The 15,792-nt window shown below is 54.9% G+C and overlaps 1 protein-coding gene across 3 annotated transcripts; it reads left to right on the top strand.

The window, feature by feature from the left end:
* The first annotated feature begins 7,860 nt into the window (after positions 1-7,860).
* On the top strand, positions 7,861-15,435 carry GIGYF1 (GRB10 interacting GYF protein 1). Of its 3 annotated transcripts, none has more exons than XM_064295885.1 (24): positions 7,861-7,969; positions 8,067-8,196; positions 8,312-8,407; positions 8,595-8,706; positions 8,830-8,938; positions 9,337-9,377; positions 9,610-9,780; positions 10,017-10,270; positions 10,392-10,500; positions 11,018-11,155; positions 11,345-11,445; positions 11,652-11,823; positions 11,954-12,120; positions 12,263-12,363; positions 12,451-12,564; positions 12,700-12,800; positions 13,095-13,177; positions 13,282-13,434; positions 13,512-13,739; positions 14,010-14,194; positions 14,302-14,462; positions 14,558-14,724; positions 14,808-14,937; positions 15,036-15,435. In XM_064295885.1, exons 1-24 carry the CDS (start codon positions 7,935-7,937, stop codon positions 15,086-15,088), a joined length of 3,111 nt encoding a protein of 1,036 aa, XP_064151955.1. In that variant the 5' UTR covers positions 7,861-7,934; the 3' UTR covers positions 15,089-15,435. The 3 variants fall into 3 exon arrangements, with proteins under 3 accessions (XP_064151955.1, XP_064151956.1, XP_064151954.1); XM_064295886.1 differs by having other exon boundaries at positions 12,245-12,363; positions 14,838-14,937; XM_064295884.1 differs by having other exon boundaries at positions 12,245-12,363.
* The last annotated feature ends 357 nt before the right edge of the window (positions 15,436-15,792 follow it).

Here is a 15,792-nt window from a genome sequence, read left to right as displayed (position 1 = left end):
GCGGTTCAGGATCCTCTGCTCTCATCAGCGCGGACTGTCACTCTTCACAAACCTACACACACTTTTCCTACCAGTTGCCATTGAGTAGAACTGCGCTCCATAGGGTTTTTATGGCAGTGACCTTATAGAAGCAGATGGCCAGGCCTTACCTCCAAGGGGTATCTAGGTGGGTTCGAACCACCAACCTTTTGGCTAGTAGCTGAGTGCTTAATCATTTGCACTACCCAGGAACTTCTGCACTTTTCCTAAATCTATCCAAATCCTGCCCTTCCCACCAGATCAGCTCAAACAGCCAGTGTCCTGGCTGCTTCCACCCCACAGAGACCCACCCTCTTTCTCCCTGTATAATCTCTTTACCATAGTTTACAATCTCGTTTGCTTATTAAATTGAGAGATTAGGCTGCTGGTAACTTCAACCACCTAGAACATAACTCCAATCCAGAAAAGTAAACCACCAACAAAAGCTTTTAAGTAGAAAAAACAGTGGCCATACACTTATTTTATTCTAGCAGTTCTCTGACTCAAGCTGTGTTCTGCTGATACACATTTTCATAGTGTTAACTGTCCTGAATATTGCGTTTCACAAATCACATTAAACCAGAAGCCCCTATTAGCTAACATTTGTGGAGTGTTTGGCTTGACGAGTACCATGCTAAATGCTTTAGGATACAAACCACAAAAGACAGGTTAACCAACTTGCCCAAGGTCACAGTCAGTAAGGGATGGAGTCCTTATTCTTAACCACTGCATTTTCCAGCCAGTAAGCAAGCAGCTTACAAGACAAGCAAGACAACACAGAAGCAGGAAAGCCAACAAAACTTAAAAAACAGACACTGCCTGGACTCTCTGTTGACCCCAAACTAAAACCATTCCCGGAGCCAAATCTTCAGACAGAGATGACTGTACTGTAAGACATAAAATGATACTCCCGAAGACTGTGCTTCTTAGTTCAAGTAGATAAAAGTAGATACGTGAGACTAAATTGGCAGTTCCTGTGTAGAGGTGAGATGAAAAGGCAGAAAGGGACAGGAGCTGGTTGAATGGACACAGGAAATACAGGATGGAAAGGAGTGTGCTGACATAGGGATAGCAACTAGGGTCACATACCAATGTGTGTATAAATTTTTGTATGAGAAACCAACTTGAGCTATAAACTTCCACTTAAAGCATGCTTAAAAAAAAAAAAAAAAGACTAAAACTACAGTGCACAGAAGCAAGAGGGTGCTTACTGAAGGAACAAAGGGCCTTCGAGATCACTCCTGAAGTCCACATTCTGTTAAGGTACCACACAAGGGACTCAAGTTCCAAGTCATGAACTTACTTTCCCGTCATGAAAAGGATTACATTGTGTTTGGTAACAGCTGTTTTAGAAAGTGGGAAAGTAAAGTCTACATTCTGGAATGACTTCCAAAGAAAACGACGAACACACACGCAAAACTTTTTCATCCTAAAAATTTCAGCGATTCGGAGGAGTCATTCTTGAAAACCTCTTTTTTAAACAAACGAAGTTTCAGCCTAACGTCTCACATTTACATAGTAGTTTGTCTCTTTCCAAAGCTTTCACATTCACCTATTTAAATTCTTACAGCAATCAATGAAGGGAACGCGGGGGTGGGTGGTGGGAACAGCATTAACACCCCTCTGTAAAAAAGACGGCACTGTTTGTTTTTTTTTTTTTTTAAATAAAAAAGAAGCTGGGGCTCGAAACCTTCAACTCATTCGCCCGAGATCTAGAAGCTGAACCAGAAACTCCAGGTCTCACAAGCCACTGCCGCCTGGGACTGTTTCTAAGTGATGAGGTTCTTCGCTTATTTCACATATCCCAAGATGCATAATGCACATTTCTCGATTTTGTCTCTTTCAATCCAGGCGGGCTTCCTGAAGGAAGCCGACTGGTCAGGAATTGGCGAAGATGCCACTAGCCCTGGTCTCAGTCCCGAGGGTCCCGCGTCACGTGCCGGGGGTACCCCCGGGAGCTCAGGGAGAACCCCGGGGGCATCCCCCCGCCCCGCCAGCAGCAGGCCTCACGTCACGTGACGAGCCAGGCTCCCGGGTCACGTGCCGGGGCGTTCGGCGGGGCGGGCGTCAGTGCCGCGCCCCTCTGGACACGCGGGGAGCGCGCGAGGCCGTGCGGGGTCCGAGCCCGCGGGAGCCGCGGAGGGCGGTGGCGGCGACGGCGGAGGGGGCGGCCCCGCGTCCCCGCGTCCGCGTCACGTGGTGCGAGGCGGGCAGCCATCTTGCTACAAACACAAACAGAGAGGAGCGGCCGCCGCGGGAGCGCCAGCGCCCCCTCCCCCGCCGCCGCTGCCCGCCCGCCGCCCGCCCTCCGCGCGCCGCCAACGCCCCGGGACCGAACCTCGCGCCACCCGCCCGCGGTAAGCGCTCGGCGGCTTCGTGGACCCCGGCCCGCAGCCGGGCCTGGGGCAGGCCCGCCCCCGACGCCGAGGCGGCCGCGCGGAGCCTGCGAGAGCCAGAGCGCGGGCCGCCGGCCGGACCCTCCCCCGTCTCCTCCCCGAGGTCGCCGTCGCCTGCCCGGTGCGTCCGCCCTCTCGGCCCCTCCCCGACGCCCGCCGGCGGACCCTCCCCCGAAGCGGGCCGTGCCCCCGCGCGCCCTCAGAGCCCAGGGCCCTCCTGGCGCCGCTCGCCCTTCACCCCGCGCACCTGGCGCCCCCTCCCTGAAGGGCACGTTGTCCTCCCCGGCCCGGCCCGCCTCCTCCCCACCCCCGCGCTGCTAACGGTCGCCCCTTCGGGCCCTTCCCAAATTCTGCCCGGGGCGGCGAGCCGATCTCCCCCGGGGGCCTCATCCCACCCGCTCGCATCCTCCGCCGGGCCCGCCGAGGGGGTCCCCGACCCTAATGGTCAGCTCTTCACAGAGCCCGTGCTGTGTGACTGGCGCTTCCTGGAGATTTTCCCCAACACGCCTCGGTGTTCTTGTGGGAATCAGCTGGGCCTTGCGGGGCTTAAAGTCCAAGCGTTCATGACTTTGGAAGCCTTTTCCCGTAATCAGACATCTCGACTGGTTCTTCACTAAAATTTCCTTTCAGCAAGCGACGTTAGTGCTTGGTCATTGGGGTCTCCTTCCTCCCAGTTGCTTGTCAGTATTAAACATCTTCTTTAACAGAGACTCTTTAATCCTTCACCAAGCTAGGCCCTCACACGCACCTCCTCAGCCCATCTCCCCTGATGCGGCAGCTCCTTGGCCACAGCCCCTCAGGTTTTGCATTTTTTCAGGTAACTGCAGAGAGACCCTTATCTTTATCACTTTTTACTCAGTCATTACCAGAATTCCCAGTAAGCTTCCAGGTTTCTTCCATCGAAGTGCTTGGCACTGATAGATGCTAAATGCATACTTGGCTGGCTCTTGCCTCTGCCCACCCCAGTTTTACTCCTCTCTTGTTTCTCAAAGTCCTGTTTTCCCAAAGTTCGTGGGCTTCCCCCCAGCCTCTCCCACAGCCCCTCCAGGCTAACACGCCAGTTTCAATTTACCCGCTGCCCCTTTGCCTTGGGAAGTGAAACCATCAGTACTAATAGGCCAGTCCTGGTCTGCTTCTCCCAATATGAGTTGTCTTTGATTCTTTCCCATTTCTACTCTTCCCTTTGCAATCCCAGGCCACCCACTCTCCACCCTAGCTCGTTTTATTTCCTAGATTGTTTGGGTCTGTGTCCCCATTGTCATGTAACTGGGAAAGGTTTGGGGGCAAATCCGCCCTCTCCTCGGGGGGCAGGGGCCTGTAAGGTCTCCTATGGTGACTGAAGTCAAGAGAGTTGAGTGCTTAGACTTCTGGACTAGCTTTTTCAGCTAGTGGGTGCATTAGTGTTGTGTGTGATGCGATGGATAAAGGACCCAGTTTGGCCTGACTTTTACATCTGTGGTTGGAGTTTGGGGTAGAAAAAGTAGCCATATTTAAGAGGAGAGAAGGTGAGAAGAGGCTGCGTGAGGGTTTAAAAAAAAAAAAAAAAGTCTGACAAAATAAAAATGGTTTTAAACACACAAAGTATGCCTGAGCGTTTGGGACAGTTAACTGTTGCTGGGTGATCCATCTCCAGTCTGGGATGGTGCTGAGGGAGGTTGGGAAACCCTGTTGAGCAGCTGCAGCTTACTTTCCTTATTTTCCCTGGCTGGAGCCCCAGACTGAAAAAGGAAAAGTGTGAAAACACTCTAAAAACTGATAAATAGTATACAAATGCCAGGTGGCATTATTATTTACCATGAGGGCTTAGAGCGTAGAGAGCTGGGGCCAGCCAGAAAGAACACAGGCTTGTACGCCCCTTTTAAGCCTCACCGTTCTCACCCAGTGGAGAATCTTTCCATCCTGAGAAAGGGCCGAGTCACCTTCGCAGACTTGGGGCTGGGCGACTGCTCCAGATGCTGGGAATTTGGAATTCTCCTGTTAATCGTGGTACCATGCTGTGCCAAGGGCCACTGCTCTGGATTGGGCCAATTTTAGAGGCGATGGGGTGTGGAAATAACGGTCTTTACTTAGTGGGTATCGGGACCACTTGTTTTTGGGTCTTTTCCTTCTCTTGAGTTCTGAACTCTGCCAGGCTTCCTTCTGTCCCCTCCAGCCTGTGTGAGGACCAGTGTATGTCCTCTCTGCTAATCTCCAGCAGGGGGCAGCCTTTTAATGGCAGTAATTCCCATGCTAGAGCAGTGAGCAGATGCTCTTGGGTATTGTTGGTAGGTGCTGTCAAGTCAGTTTTGACTCATAGTGACCCCATATGATGGCAGAACTGCCCCATAGGGTTTTCTGGGCTGTAATCTTTACAGGAGCAGGCCACCAGGTCTTTCTCCACCAGAGCAGCTGAATTGGTTTGACCCACCCAAGTTTGGTTAGCAGCAGAGCACCTAACTTTTGTACCACCTGAGTGTGTATTGAGGCCCAAGAAAGAGAAGAAATGGAAGGATAGGGAATGGGCAGATGTCGTATGTGGTAGGCATACTGAGGCAGTACAGAGAGGTAGTGGATAAGCTGGAAGGGGCCATGTGAGAAAAGCCAGGAAAATGTAAGGCAGAAAAGAATGCGGTCCCTAGTTTTCTGCTGTCTGTCTCTCCAGCTCTGGCCTTCATAGGAAGGGGATCCAAATGCTTTGTTTGAGAGTTTGTGATAGAGAAACTTTTTCCCCCTTTAAGCTATTTTCTCAAGGCTTTCTCTCCTGGGACAGTATCATAAGGGAAGGATTTTCCCACTGTTCACAGGAGAGAATGAACTGAGTAAATGTGGCTTTTGTCCTTTACCCTTCCTCATAAACACAGAACGGGCATTACCTGTGTTCACACGGAAGAGGAGGGTTTCTTAACAGTGGCACACTTGACTTTTGGGGCCAGATAATTCTTCGTGGTGGGGGTTGTCCTGTACATTGTTCAACAGCATCCTTGGCCTCTACCCACTAGCAGCCAGTAGCAACCTTTTTCCCAGTTGTGGTGATGAAAAATGTCCATCAAATACCCCCTGGGGAGCAGAGCTGCACCTTGTTTTGCGGGGGGGGGGTGCCATCTGTGCTGCTTGACAGTGGTTCATTTGGTCTGAGGAAGGATCAGGCAGCCATCCAGCTTCTGGGACCCCAAACCCCTCTCTGGCAGGTCCTAAAGACTTGAACTTTGACTCCTAGCTTCTCCCCAAGAAGGTGGGATGGCTTTGGCCTTTTCCTGCCCAGGGGCTCTTTGTCTCCCCTGACTGCCTCCCTTGCCTCTGCAGTTTTCCTGCTTCTCATGCTTGTTTAAGCCACTTTTTCTCTGCTTGTTGCTTACACCAGGACAGAAGGTGAAGGCAAGAAGCAGAAAGCACTGAGGAAAGCTGCTGTTGCCACACCCTGGGAGTGTGGGGGGGGTTCCCATTTTTCTGTTTCCCTCTCGCTGCCCCTAGCCAGTCCATGTCTATAGGATGAGGTTTCATCGCTTTGGAAGACAGGGGCTCTTCTAGAGCAAACTGGCTAGTGAGGAGTCTCAAACTACCTCTCTTGAGGTTTGTTACGAAGAACATGGGGTGTTTTTTTTGGAGTGGGGAAGACTTAGGCACACAGTAGGTTCCCCCTGAATATCTTCAGGGTTGTGGAGTAGAGAAAGAGTTAGCTTTACTCCGTTTTTCTGGGAGACCTCCTTTACCTCACTGGAAGGAAGAACTTTTCGACAGGCTTGGCCTCTCTGGTGGCCTTGTGAGGTGTGGCACGCGCCACATGTGCCATCACCAGAAACGTCCAACAGAGGCTGTCTGTGGAAGAGATGCCGCTGCTGAGGGGAGGCCCGCCTCGCTCTAGCTCATCTCCGAAAGCTGCTTTTCACCCCCAAGTGCTGCAGTTCTGTGTTTGTCACGCAGTTTTACTTTGTCTTCCTACTGTCGGCCATAGATAAGACAGCCTCTTTCCTTCAAAACCTTTGATGAAACCCTTTTCTCCTTCTTCCCAGGATTAGCGAGTCTTGGAGTTGATGGATACAGTGGTGGAGATCTGCTCCAGCCTCCCTCCCAGCCAGTGACGGAAGCTCTTGCCTAGCTCTGTGAGACACCACCTTCACCTCTGCTCAGGCGCCAACGGGGATGAGCCTCCTCCCATGAGTCTCCTCTGTTGTTCTTTAGAGGGACAGAGCGCTGTTGCTGCCTCTTTTGATATCGGCCTCTTCTGATATCAGCGATAAAGTAACTGATTTTATTTCTACTTTGTGATGGGAGAAGCCGTTCCCCAGCTTTTCTCATAATAACGTGGTTCACTTCTTGGATATTTTCTTCTACTTGTCATCGGCTTGTCCTGGGGCAGGGGGCTCAGGTGTTTATTCCTGTTTGGTGTACCTGCCCCTGGATGTGTCGGCCCAGGCTTCCCTGCCTGGAGCCTGAAGTGTGTGCCCCATCCTTGGTCCTGGGATAGTCTTCCCCATCTCCCTTTTAGTGGGTGTCTCCCCAGGCCGAGTACCTGCGCTCTAGCCACCAAATAGCCAACCCTGATTTTTTTCATATGGGAAGTAGTTTTGTCCTTAGATTTATTTCTCATTTTCCTCTCCGTAATTAACCTTTTCTGGGGTGGTTTTCCCTTTGAATGGTTCTTTACTTGTTTTTATCTCAGTTCTGAGTGTCTATATGTACTTTAGCCACTTTCCTTAGCGAATGCTGTACCATACTTTCTATCTCAGCCTTCAAGGAGAATGCTGATGACCTAGAGACTATGCTTGGTGGGTTCTCTGGCATACCTCTGGCATTTGGCTTCTTGCATGTCCGCCAGGGACCCTCAGTGTTGGCTGAATGAACTAACTGCTCACGAGGCAGAATGAAGGGGGACAGAGATGAGAAGGACCGGGGGCTGTGGTCTTCTGTGCTGGGTATCAAGCAGCCTTCAGGCAGCCTGTGGGCTTCTCCACTTATACAGGACAGGAGGGCCAGAGGTAGGGAGTCCCATCTGACCCATTAATGTAACCCACCTCTTCCCTTTGTTTCTGCTTAAGGACCTTTACCAGTTGTGAAGGTCCCTCCCCAGTCACTGCTGAGGTCAAACTAGTATCCAGTAGCTTGGGAACCCTAGTTCACTCAGCACAGGCCCCGCCTTACTTGCTTCTGGGGCAAGGCTGCCAGGTAAGTCTGAGGCAGAGGGTGGGAGAGATTGGTACCTGCATGGAAGCCCCTGCAGAGGCTGGAAGGAGCTTGAACTTCCCTGTTTTCTCCCTTTCCCCAGGTCTTTCCCCCGTATTGACTCATTTCTGATTAACTCATGGTGTGAGTTGCCACTTGCTGGCTCAGGTGAGTCCTTTAGAGCCCAGGTGGCCCACCCCCCAAGCCTGTCGCCTGTCCCTGCCAAGGTGCCGTACCTATTTCTGACCTTCTAGAGGTTCTCTGGGCTGCTCTTCTCTAAGGTCCTGCGTCCCCTATACCTCCACAGCTATTGGAGAGTGAACGCCAGGTTCTCTCTCTGCTTATTCCCTCCGACCTCGAGGAAACACGCCCAGCTCCGCAATGGCAGCAGAGACCCTCAACTTTGGGCCTGAGTGGTGAGTCACATGTGCTCTGGGTGGCATGGAGAAGCAGGATGAAGAATACGGCTACTGTGACAGCACTCCTTCTGCTTTTTCTCTGTACCTTTCCTAGGCTGAGGGCCCTTTCCAGCGGGGGCAGTGTGGCATCCCCACCCCCATCCCCTGCCATGCCCAAATACAAGCTTGCTGACTATCGTTATGGGCGAGAGGAGATGCTGGCCCTCTACATTAAGGAGAACAAGGTGGGTGTGTGGGTGGTGGGCACAGGAGGTATATGACCAAGTGGCTTGTTTAGCCTTAGCCATGGAGAGGGCCTAGGAGCACATGGTTTTTCAGCACTCCTGCCCTAAATGACAGGTCCCTGATGAGCTACAGGACAAGGAGTTTGCTGCGGTGTTACAGGAGGAGCCACTGCAGCCCCTGGCATTGGAGCCTCTGACTGAGGAGGAGCAGGTGGGGCCAGGCGGGGGACCGAGGCAGCCGGGTCCTGGGAAGGCGGCAGGCTGCAGTCGAGGTTGGGTTTGGGGAGGAGCTGGGACTGACGTTGGGAAGATAGATGGTGGAGCTTGAGGTTCTGCACGAGGGCTGGGGAGTGGTTCGGTGCCTGGGTCCTCACTCCCACCCCTGGCTCCCTCCTCAGAGAAACTTCTCCCTGTCAGTGAACAGTGTGGCTGTGCTAAGGCTGATGGGGAAAGGGGCTGGCCCCCCCCCAGGTGGCACCTCCCGTGGCAGGGGCAGCACAAGAAGCCGAGGTAGAGGGGGTTAAGTGTTGTAGGGGGTGGGCAGAGGTGGTGCCCGTGGTTTTGAGGTGTGGCACAGTTATCTGGTGGTTTCCCATCACCTAGTTTTCTGTACTGATCTCATGCCTTCTTCAGGCCGTGGCCGCGGTGACAGCTGCTTTTACCAAAGAAGCATTGAAGAAGGCGATGGGGCCTTTGGACGGAATCCCCGGGAGATCCAGCGTAGCCAGAGCTGGGATGACAGGTACGGGCTGAAGGAGATGTGGCATAGAGGCAGAGCGGAGAGAAACTCAAGGGTTTAGGTCCTGGAGTCCCATGGAGGGAGGCTTGGGTTTTTGTCATGAGAGGGGAACAGTGGACTTAACCAAGGAAAGTCCTTGTCAGCGATCTGTGTGCCCTCTGAGCCCTTGTGGTCTCATTCTCCCCCTTTACTTTATGATTCTCTTAGGACTCATTTGTCTCTGTGATCTTCTCTTCTGTGCCCCAGTGGGTTCCTTTCCCATAAGCTTGACTTTTCCCTAGTTTCTGCTGCCCCTCCCATCTTCCACCTTTCTCGGGCACAATGGACGAGGTGCGCAGAGATCCACAGTTTGAGGCGGGGGTGGGCAGCAGTGCTTTGACCAATGCCTTTACCTCCTGCAGGGGCGAGAGACGGTTTGAGAAGTCAGCAAGGAGGGATGGAGGTATGGAGGGAGGTGAGGGTGGTGTGCAGGGCCTCAAGGTCATTGTGAGGAGGGGACAGGACTGAAATGGATGATCCCAGTTAGGGAAATGTTTCTTGAGGGGGGTGGGGCAGGAGAGCCTGGAGCTGTGCTCTTCATTCACCAGCAAGGTTTGATAGATAGTGGGAGTCTTTTGGGTATCGTTCCTTCCATCCTGCTAATAGTACTGTTTTTCCCCTACCCCCGACTCCAGCACGATCTGGGTTTGAGGAGGGAGGGGCTGGTCCTCGCAAGGAACATGCCCGCTCAGATAGCGAGAACTGGCGTTCTCTACGAGAGGAGCAAGAGGATGAGGAAGAGGGCAGCTGGAGACTGGGGGCAGGCCCCCGGCGAGATGGCGATCGCTGGCGCTCAGCCAGTCCTGGTGAGATTGGGGCCAGCTGTGCATTTGGGAGGGGGGAAGAGCAGGAACTGTCCTGTGAGGATGGGCTCCTGTGGCCAAGAGTGGGGAGCAGACAGCTTTCAGGAGTGGGGGTGGTAAGGCCGCAGTCCTGGAAATGGTAGTTGTTCCTAGGGGTATTCTGGTGGGCAGCAGAAGGGTGGAGACTCTGGCTTGACTAGGATACTGACTCTCCTCCCCCTCCAACTTCTCCTGCCCAGATGGTGGCCCCCGCTCTGCTGGCTGGCGGGAGCATGGGGAACGGCGTCGCAAGTTTGATTTCGATTTGCGAGGGGATCGAGGAGGGTGTGGTGAAGAAGAGGGGCGGGGTGGGGGAGGCAGCTCTCACCCTCGGAGGTCCCGAGGGCCTGACGGCTTTGATGACGACAAGGACGGGCTTCCGGAGTGGTGCCTGGACGATGAGGATGAAGAAATGGGCACCTTCGATGCCTCTGGGGCCTTCTTGCCTCTCAAGGTATCTGTGAGGAGGCGAGGGAAAGATTTTTATTAGAGGTTGGTGGGTTGATTTGAGACCTCTCACTCACACCCAATTTCTGCCTCTTTCTCTTCCCATCGTATCGCCTAACACCATGCAGAAGGGCCCCAAGGAGGCAATTCCTGAGGAACAGGAGCTGGACTTCCAGGGTCTGGAGGAAGAGGAGGATGAGCCTTCAGAAGGGCTAGATGAGGAGGGGACTGAGGCAGGTAAGCCTTCAGGGTAAGAAGGAGGCACAGCAGCCTTGAGCTAGGCCGGCTGGGCAAGGGGTCCCTCACCAGGCTGAGTACTGGCTGCCCAGCCACCTCTACAATAAAGCTGCTTAGAAACGAGAGGAAAGCAGGTGCTGACAGATACGGGGGAGGAGTCTGGAAACAACAGAGCTCTGTCCTTAAAGGCAGCGTCTCAGACAGAAGTCACACATAATCAAAATGACTTGTGAGAACCTTTTAAAGAACTGGTATTACACGGTATTGCTACGTACAGCTCTGTACAGTGATGTGCCACATGCGTCGTGTGTCCTGCATTGTACAGGACAAAAGAGTAAGTGAGCAACGTTGGAGTCTTTGGTGCTGAATGTTGGTTGAATTGACCAAAGTTAAATGGGCGTGAGATGGACCCAATGCCCAGAGACCTGAGCTATGGCCACAAATGGAGGGTTTGTGGTAAATCATTTTTAAGGCCTTATAGCTCTTTGATTTTGAATTTTGGTAACTACTCTTTCAGGTGGGAAGGAATTGACCCCGCTTCCTCTTCAGGAGAAGTCGTCCAGCTCCCCGTCCCCACTGCCCACCTTGGGCCCACTCTGGGGAACTAATGGAGAAGGTGATGAAGCTGTGGAGAAAGAGCTGCCAGCAGCAGAAGGTAGACAGGGCAAGGCCATTCCCTCTGTGTACACTGGGGTTGGTGGAGAAAGTGCTCCCTCCCCTTGTGCAAAGGAGAAGCACAGGACATTTTGTTGGCTAGAAATGGCTAAAGCCTGTGTTTCTGGATCGATGGTGGATGGGGGACTATCTTTGCCCCATGCCACCTTCCTTTTTTCACTCCTTCTAGGAGACGATATGAGAGGAATCCAGCTAAGCCATGGGGTGGGCTCACCCCCTGGCCCACCCGGAGATCTGGAGGATGATGAAGGCTTGAAACACTTGCAGCAGGTGTGAGGGGGTCCTAAGAAGTGCTAAGGCTCCTCCCCTGCAAGGGACAGCCATTCGTCCTTCTGTCCCCGTCCCTCCCCCAGATTCCAAACTTCTCCCATTTCTGTCCTGCCACATCCATGACCTGGGCTGACCCCAGCTGCAGCCCTATCCCGACGTTGCTGTCATTGGGTGGCTGAGGCAGATCTTTCTTTCCGGGCTCCCAGGAGGCAGAGAAACTGGTAGCCTCCCTGCAGGACAGCTCCCTGGAGGAGGAGCAGTTCACAGCCGCCATGCAGGCCCAGGGCCTGCGCCACTCTGCAGCTGCCACGGCTCTCCCCCTCAGCCATGGCGCTGCCCGCAAGTGGTTCTACAAGGACCCACAGGGGGAAATCCAAGGTACTTGTGGAGCGCAGGCAGGAGGCAAGGAGGGGAGTGCCAGGGAGGCCATTCTTACGCAGGGGTATGAGGCTTGCCTCCTGGCCCCAGTGTTTGTTCTTCACCCTGCTTCCTGTCTCCGTTGGTCCAGGTCCCTTCACAACACAGGAGATGGCAGAGTGGTTCCAGGCTGGCTATTTCTCAATGTCACTGCTTGTGAAGCGGGGCTGTGATGAGGGCTTCCAGCCCCTGGGCGAGGTGATCAAGATGTGGGGCCGTGTGCCCTTTGCCCCAGGGCCCTCGCCACCCCCACTGCTGGTAAGCATGGGAAGGAAAGTCTGGGGGACCGGGAATGGTGGGGGGTACAGAGCAGGAGCAGGTGAAAGCTGCAGGACCTCGGCAGAGCTTGTCCTGCCCTTCCTCCCACTGTTCGCACTGGCAGTGCTCTCGCCCCTCGCAGGGAAACATGAATCAGGAGCGGCTGAAGAAGCAACAGGAGCTGGCGGCAGCTGCCTTGTACCAGCAGCTGCAGCACCAGCAGTTTCTTCAGCTGGTCAGCAGGTAGGGGGGTCTCGGAGGGACTTGAGATTAGGGTAGGGGCACTGGCTGGGGTGTGGCCCTACCCACCCTTCCGCTGTGTCCCCACAGCCGCCAGCTCCCACCAAGTGCGCTCCGGGAAAAGGCAGCTCTGGGAGACTTGCCGCCGCCGCAGCAGCAGCTCACAGCGTTCCTGCAGCAGCTCCAGGCTCTCAAACCCCCCAGGTCCGTGGGCCAGTCGGTCTCTGTGGGCATCCCTGTGTGACTGTGTCTCTGTACAAGACCAGGGTATGTGAAGGGGCAGATGGGGAAGATGAAGAACGGATTTAGGGTCCTGAGAATCAATGGTTTGCCTCTCAGAGGTGGGGACCAGAACCTGCTCCCGACGATGAACCGTTCCTTGTCGGTGCCAGATTCAAGTCCCCTCTGGGATGTACATACCTCAGCCTCATCACAGTCAGGTGTGTGGCCGGCCAGACCCCGCCCCCATCTCTCCCAGTTCCTTGCCCCCGCCTATCTAGCTCTCCCTCCCTTGGCCAAGTAAACAGGAGAGACCCCATCTTGAATTCTTGACGCTCCCACCTGTCTTGGCAGGCCTCCTTCCCTCCCCTGGCAGTCCCAGGATGAGTAGGTTGCCCCACGTCTGTCCCTCACCTCAGTGCTGCTCTGTGCGACTTTTATGGGTGAGGAGCCAGACGGCTGGACAGGACCAGAGGGGCTGGAGTTCCTCCTGAAGCTGCCTTTGCCTCCTGCAGGTGGTGAGGCCAGTCTTTGGGACATACCAATTAATTCTTCAACTCAGGGTCCAATTATAGAACAGCTCCAGCTGCAACATAAAGTGAGTAGGCGTTTCTGGGGCTGGAGTCCTGGGTGTCAAGGGCTGGACCAAGGTGGAGTCCCTAGGCCAGGTCTCCCAGGTCTCACATTTAATCTTGTTGACAGTGTCAGTTCCAAGAGCGCAGAGAAGTGGAGCTCAGGGTGAAGCGGGAAGAGGAGGAGCGGAAGCGCCGGGAGGAGAAGCGACGCCAGCAGCAGCAGCAAGAGGTTCAGCAGAAGCGGCGGCAGGAGGAAGAGGAGTTGTTTCGACGCAAGCAGGTGGGGGCCCAGCTGAGCCCCGTGGGATGGCCGTGCTTGGCTGAGGCCGGCTGCCGTCACCTGTCTCTCTGGTTCAGGTGCGGCAACAGGAGCTGCTGTTGAAGCTGCTGCAGCAGCAGCAGGCGGTGGCCACAGGCCCCGTGCCCCCTGCCCCCAGCTCCCCACCCACACTCTGGGCTGGCCTGGCCAAGCAAGGTCTCTCCATGAAGACGCTGCTCGAGCTGCAGTTGGAGGGCGAGTGGCAGCTGCACAAGCAGCCCTCGCCTCGGGAGCCGTCGCGGGCCCAGGCCCCCAACCACCGTGTGGTGAGCAGGCTGGGCCCTTCCTGTTGACTGGGAGAACCTTTTTGGGCCCTCGGGAACCCTGTCTGGTCAGCTTCCAGTTTGATATGGGGGAGGGGGATCACTGAGCCCAGATTCTTCCAACCAAGGCCCTGGTTTCTTATCTGACTTTGAAGGATCCCTTTCTCTGTAGTCCTCACCTCACCCACCCTCTGCCACCTAGACAAGCCTCCCTGTCTAGCTTTCTTGGGTACCCTTGTTTGGGCCTCCCTGACTTCCTGCCATCTGTAACAGCTTGGGGGCCTGAGTACTGCCCCGCTGTCTCAGTGGGTAGCTGAGACTGGGCCGCTGTGGGGCGGGCCGGACAAGAGCGGGGGCAGCAGCAGTGGCCTGGGACTCTGGGAGGACACCCTCAAAAGTGGTGGCAGCCTGGCCCGAAGCCTAGGCCTGAAGAACAGCCGGAGCAGTCCGTCTCTCAGGTGGGTGCTGGGGCCTGGAGAGTCACTGTAGGTCAAGGGGTGGAAGGATATGGAACACCTGAGCAGATGTGTTGTCTCTGAACCACTCCCCTTTCGCCTCCCCTCAGTGACTCGTATAGCCACCTGTCAGGTCGGCCTGTGCGCAAAAAGACAGAGGAGGAAGAGAAGCTGCTGAAGCTGCTGCAGGGCATCCCCAGGCCCCAGGACGGCTTCACCCAGTGGTGTGAACAGATGCTGCACACGCTGAGCACTACCGGCAGCCTGGACGGTACTGGCAGGTGGACCCTGGAGGCTGGCTGGTCTGGGGTCAGGGGTCCCAGACCTGGGTCAGGTGGGCCCTGATAGCCCCATCCCGCCCCATAGTGCCCATGGCTGTAGCGATCCTCAAGGAGGTGGAATCCCCCTATGATGTCCATGATTATATCCGTTCCTGCCTGGGGGACACATTGGAAGCCAAAGAATTTGCCAAACAATTCCTGGAACGGAGGGCCAAGCAGAAAGCCAGCCAGCAGCGGCAGCAGCAGCAGCAGGTAAGGTTTCATAGACCCTTGGCAGGTGGGCAGAGGTGGCCCTGCTGCCCTCCCTCTTACCTTCCCTCTCTGATGCCTCGCAGGAGGCTTGGCTGAGCAGTGCCTCCCTGCAGACAGCCTTTCAGACCAACCACAGCACCAAACTTGGCCCTGGGGAGGGCAGCAAGGCCAAGAGGCGGGCACTGATGCTGCACTCAGACCCCAGCATCTTGGGTAAGTTTGGGGCTGCGGCGTGGAAGGAGGCTCTTTGTTCAGCACAGAGCAGAAGTCTAGGGGACAGACCTCCAACCCAGCTTCCTCCCTGGCTTCAGGGTACTCCCTGCATGGATCTTCTGGTGAGATCGAGAGCGTGGATGACTACTGACCAGCCCGTCCCACCAGCCGCCTGGGCTGCAGCCCAGGGGCAGCGGCAGCAGCTTGGACCCTTGGGTCTCCAGCCTGCAGGCTCCCCACAAGGAGCATAGGAGGAGGCAGGGGCAGGGTCCCCAGCACTTGTTACAAACCACACGATGCACCTTAACTCACCCACCACGAGGCACTTTACAGATTGGGGGGAAGGGGTTTTTTCCTTTTTTTTAATTTTAAAGAACATTGAAGAAAATGTTAGGAGAGACAAAAGAAAAAACAAACTAGACTCTAAGCACCTCTGCCCATCTGGAGATAGTGGGGGTGACAATGGAAGGTCCACAGAGTTTTTTTTTTTTTTTTTTTTTTTAAGAAAAAAAGAAAACGAGAAAAAAAAGACTGAAAGAAAAAACACACTGTTGTTTTGGGGCAGTGGGGGACACAGGCCCCTTGGATCTGTCCTGCCTTCCCCCCCCCACCCCCCCGAGGCTGCACTTACCCTCCCTGCCCCTGTAAGGTGGGCCATTGGGGTAACTGGAAGCTGGGGGGCCAGCAGTTTGCACAGCGAGGCCCCCTCGGAGCCCCGCCTGCCGGACCCGCTGTGAACGGCTCCCTTGTTGCTGTGACTGTGGCGGAGGTGTCCAGGGTGGGGGCCAAAGTAGCCCCTTGGCTTTGCTGCTTTGGGGAAAAGTTGCACAAATTGGGTGAGCTGCCTCTACTACC

The sequence above is a fragment of the Loxodonta africana genome, chromosome 12 (assembly GCF_030014295.1).
Source record: "Loxodonta africana isolate mLoxAfr1 chromosome 12, mLoxAfr1.hap2, whole genome shotgun sequence".
Taxonomy (NCBI): domain Eukaryota; kingdom Metazoa; phylum Chordata; class Mammalia; order Proboscidea; family Elephantidae; genus Loxodonta; species Loxodonta africana.
The sequence above is the reverse complement of the archived record's forward strand: the minus strand, read 5'-3'. Positions and strand labels throughout refer to the sequence as shown.

What these genes read in the sequence shown, in the direction of transcription:
- GIGYF1 (XM_064295884.1), top strand. Translation starts at nt 7,935, where the DNA reads ATGGCAGCAGAGACCCTCAACTTTGGGCCTGAGTG. An exon ending in AGAGCTGCCAGCAGCAGAAG is followed by an intron (nt 11,156 to 11,344) that starts GTAGACAGGGCA and finishes CACTCCTTCTAG; the next exon opens with GAGACGATATGAGAGGAATC. An exon ending in AGCGGCAGCAGCAGCAGCAG is followed by an intron (nt 14,725 to 14,807) that starts GTAAGGTTTCAT and finishes GATGCCTCGCAG; the next exon opens with GAGGCTTGGCTGAGCAGTGC.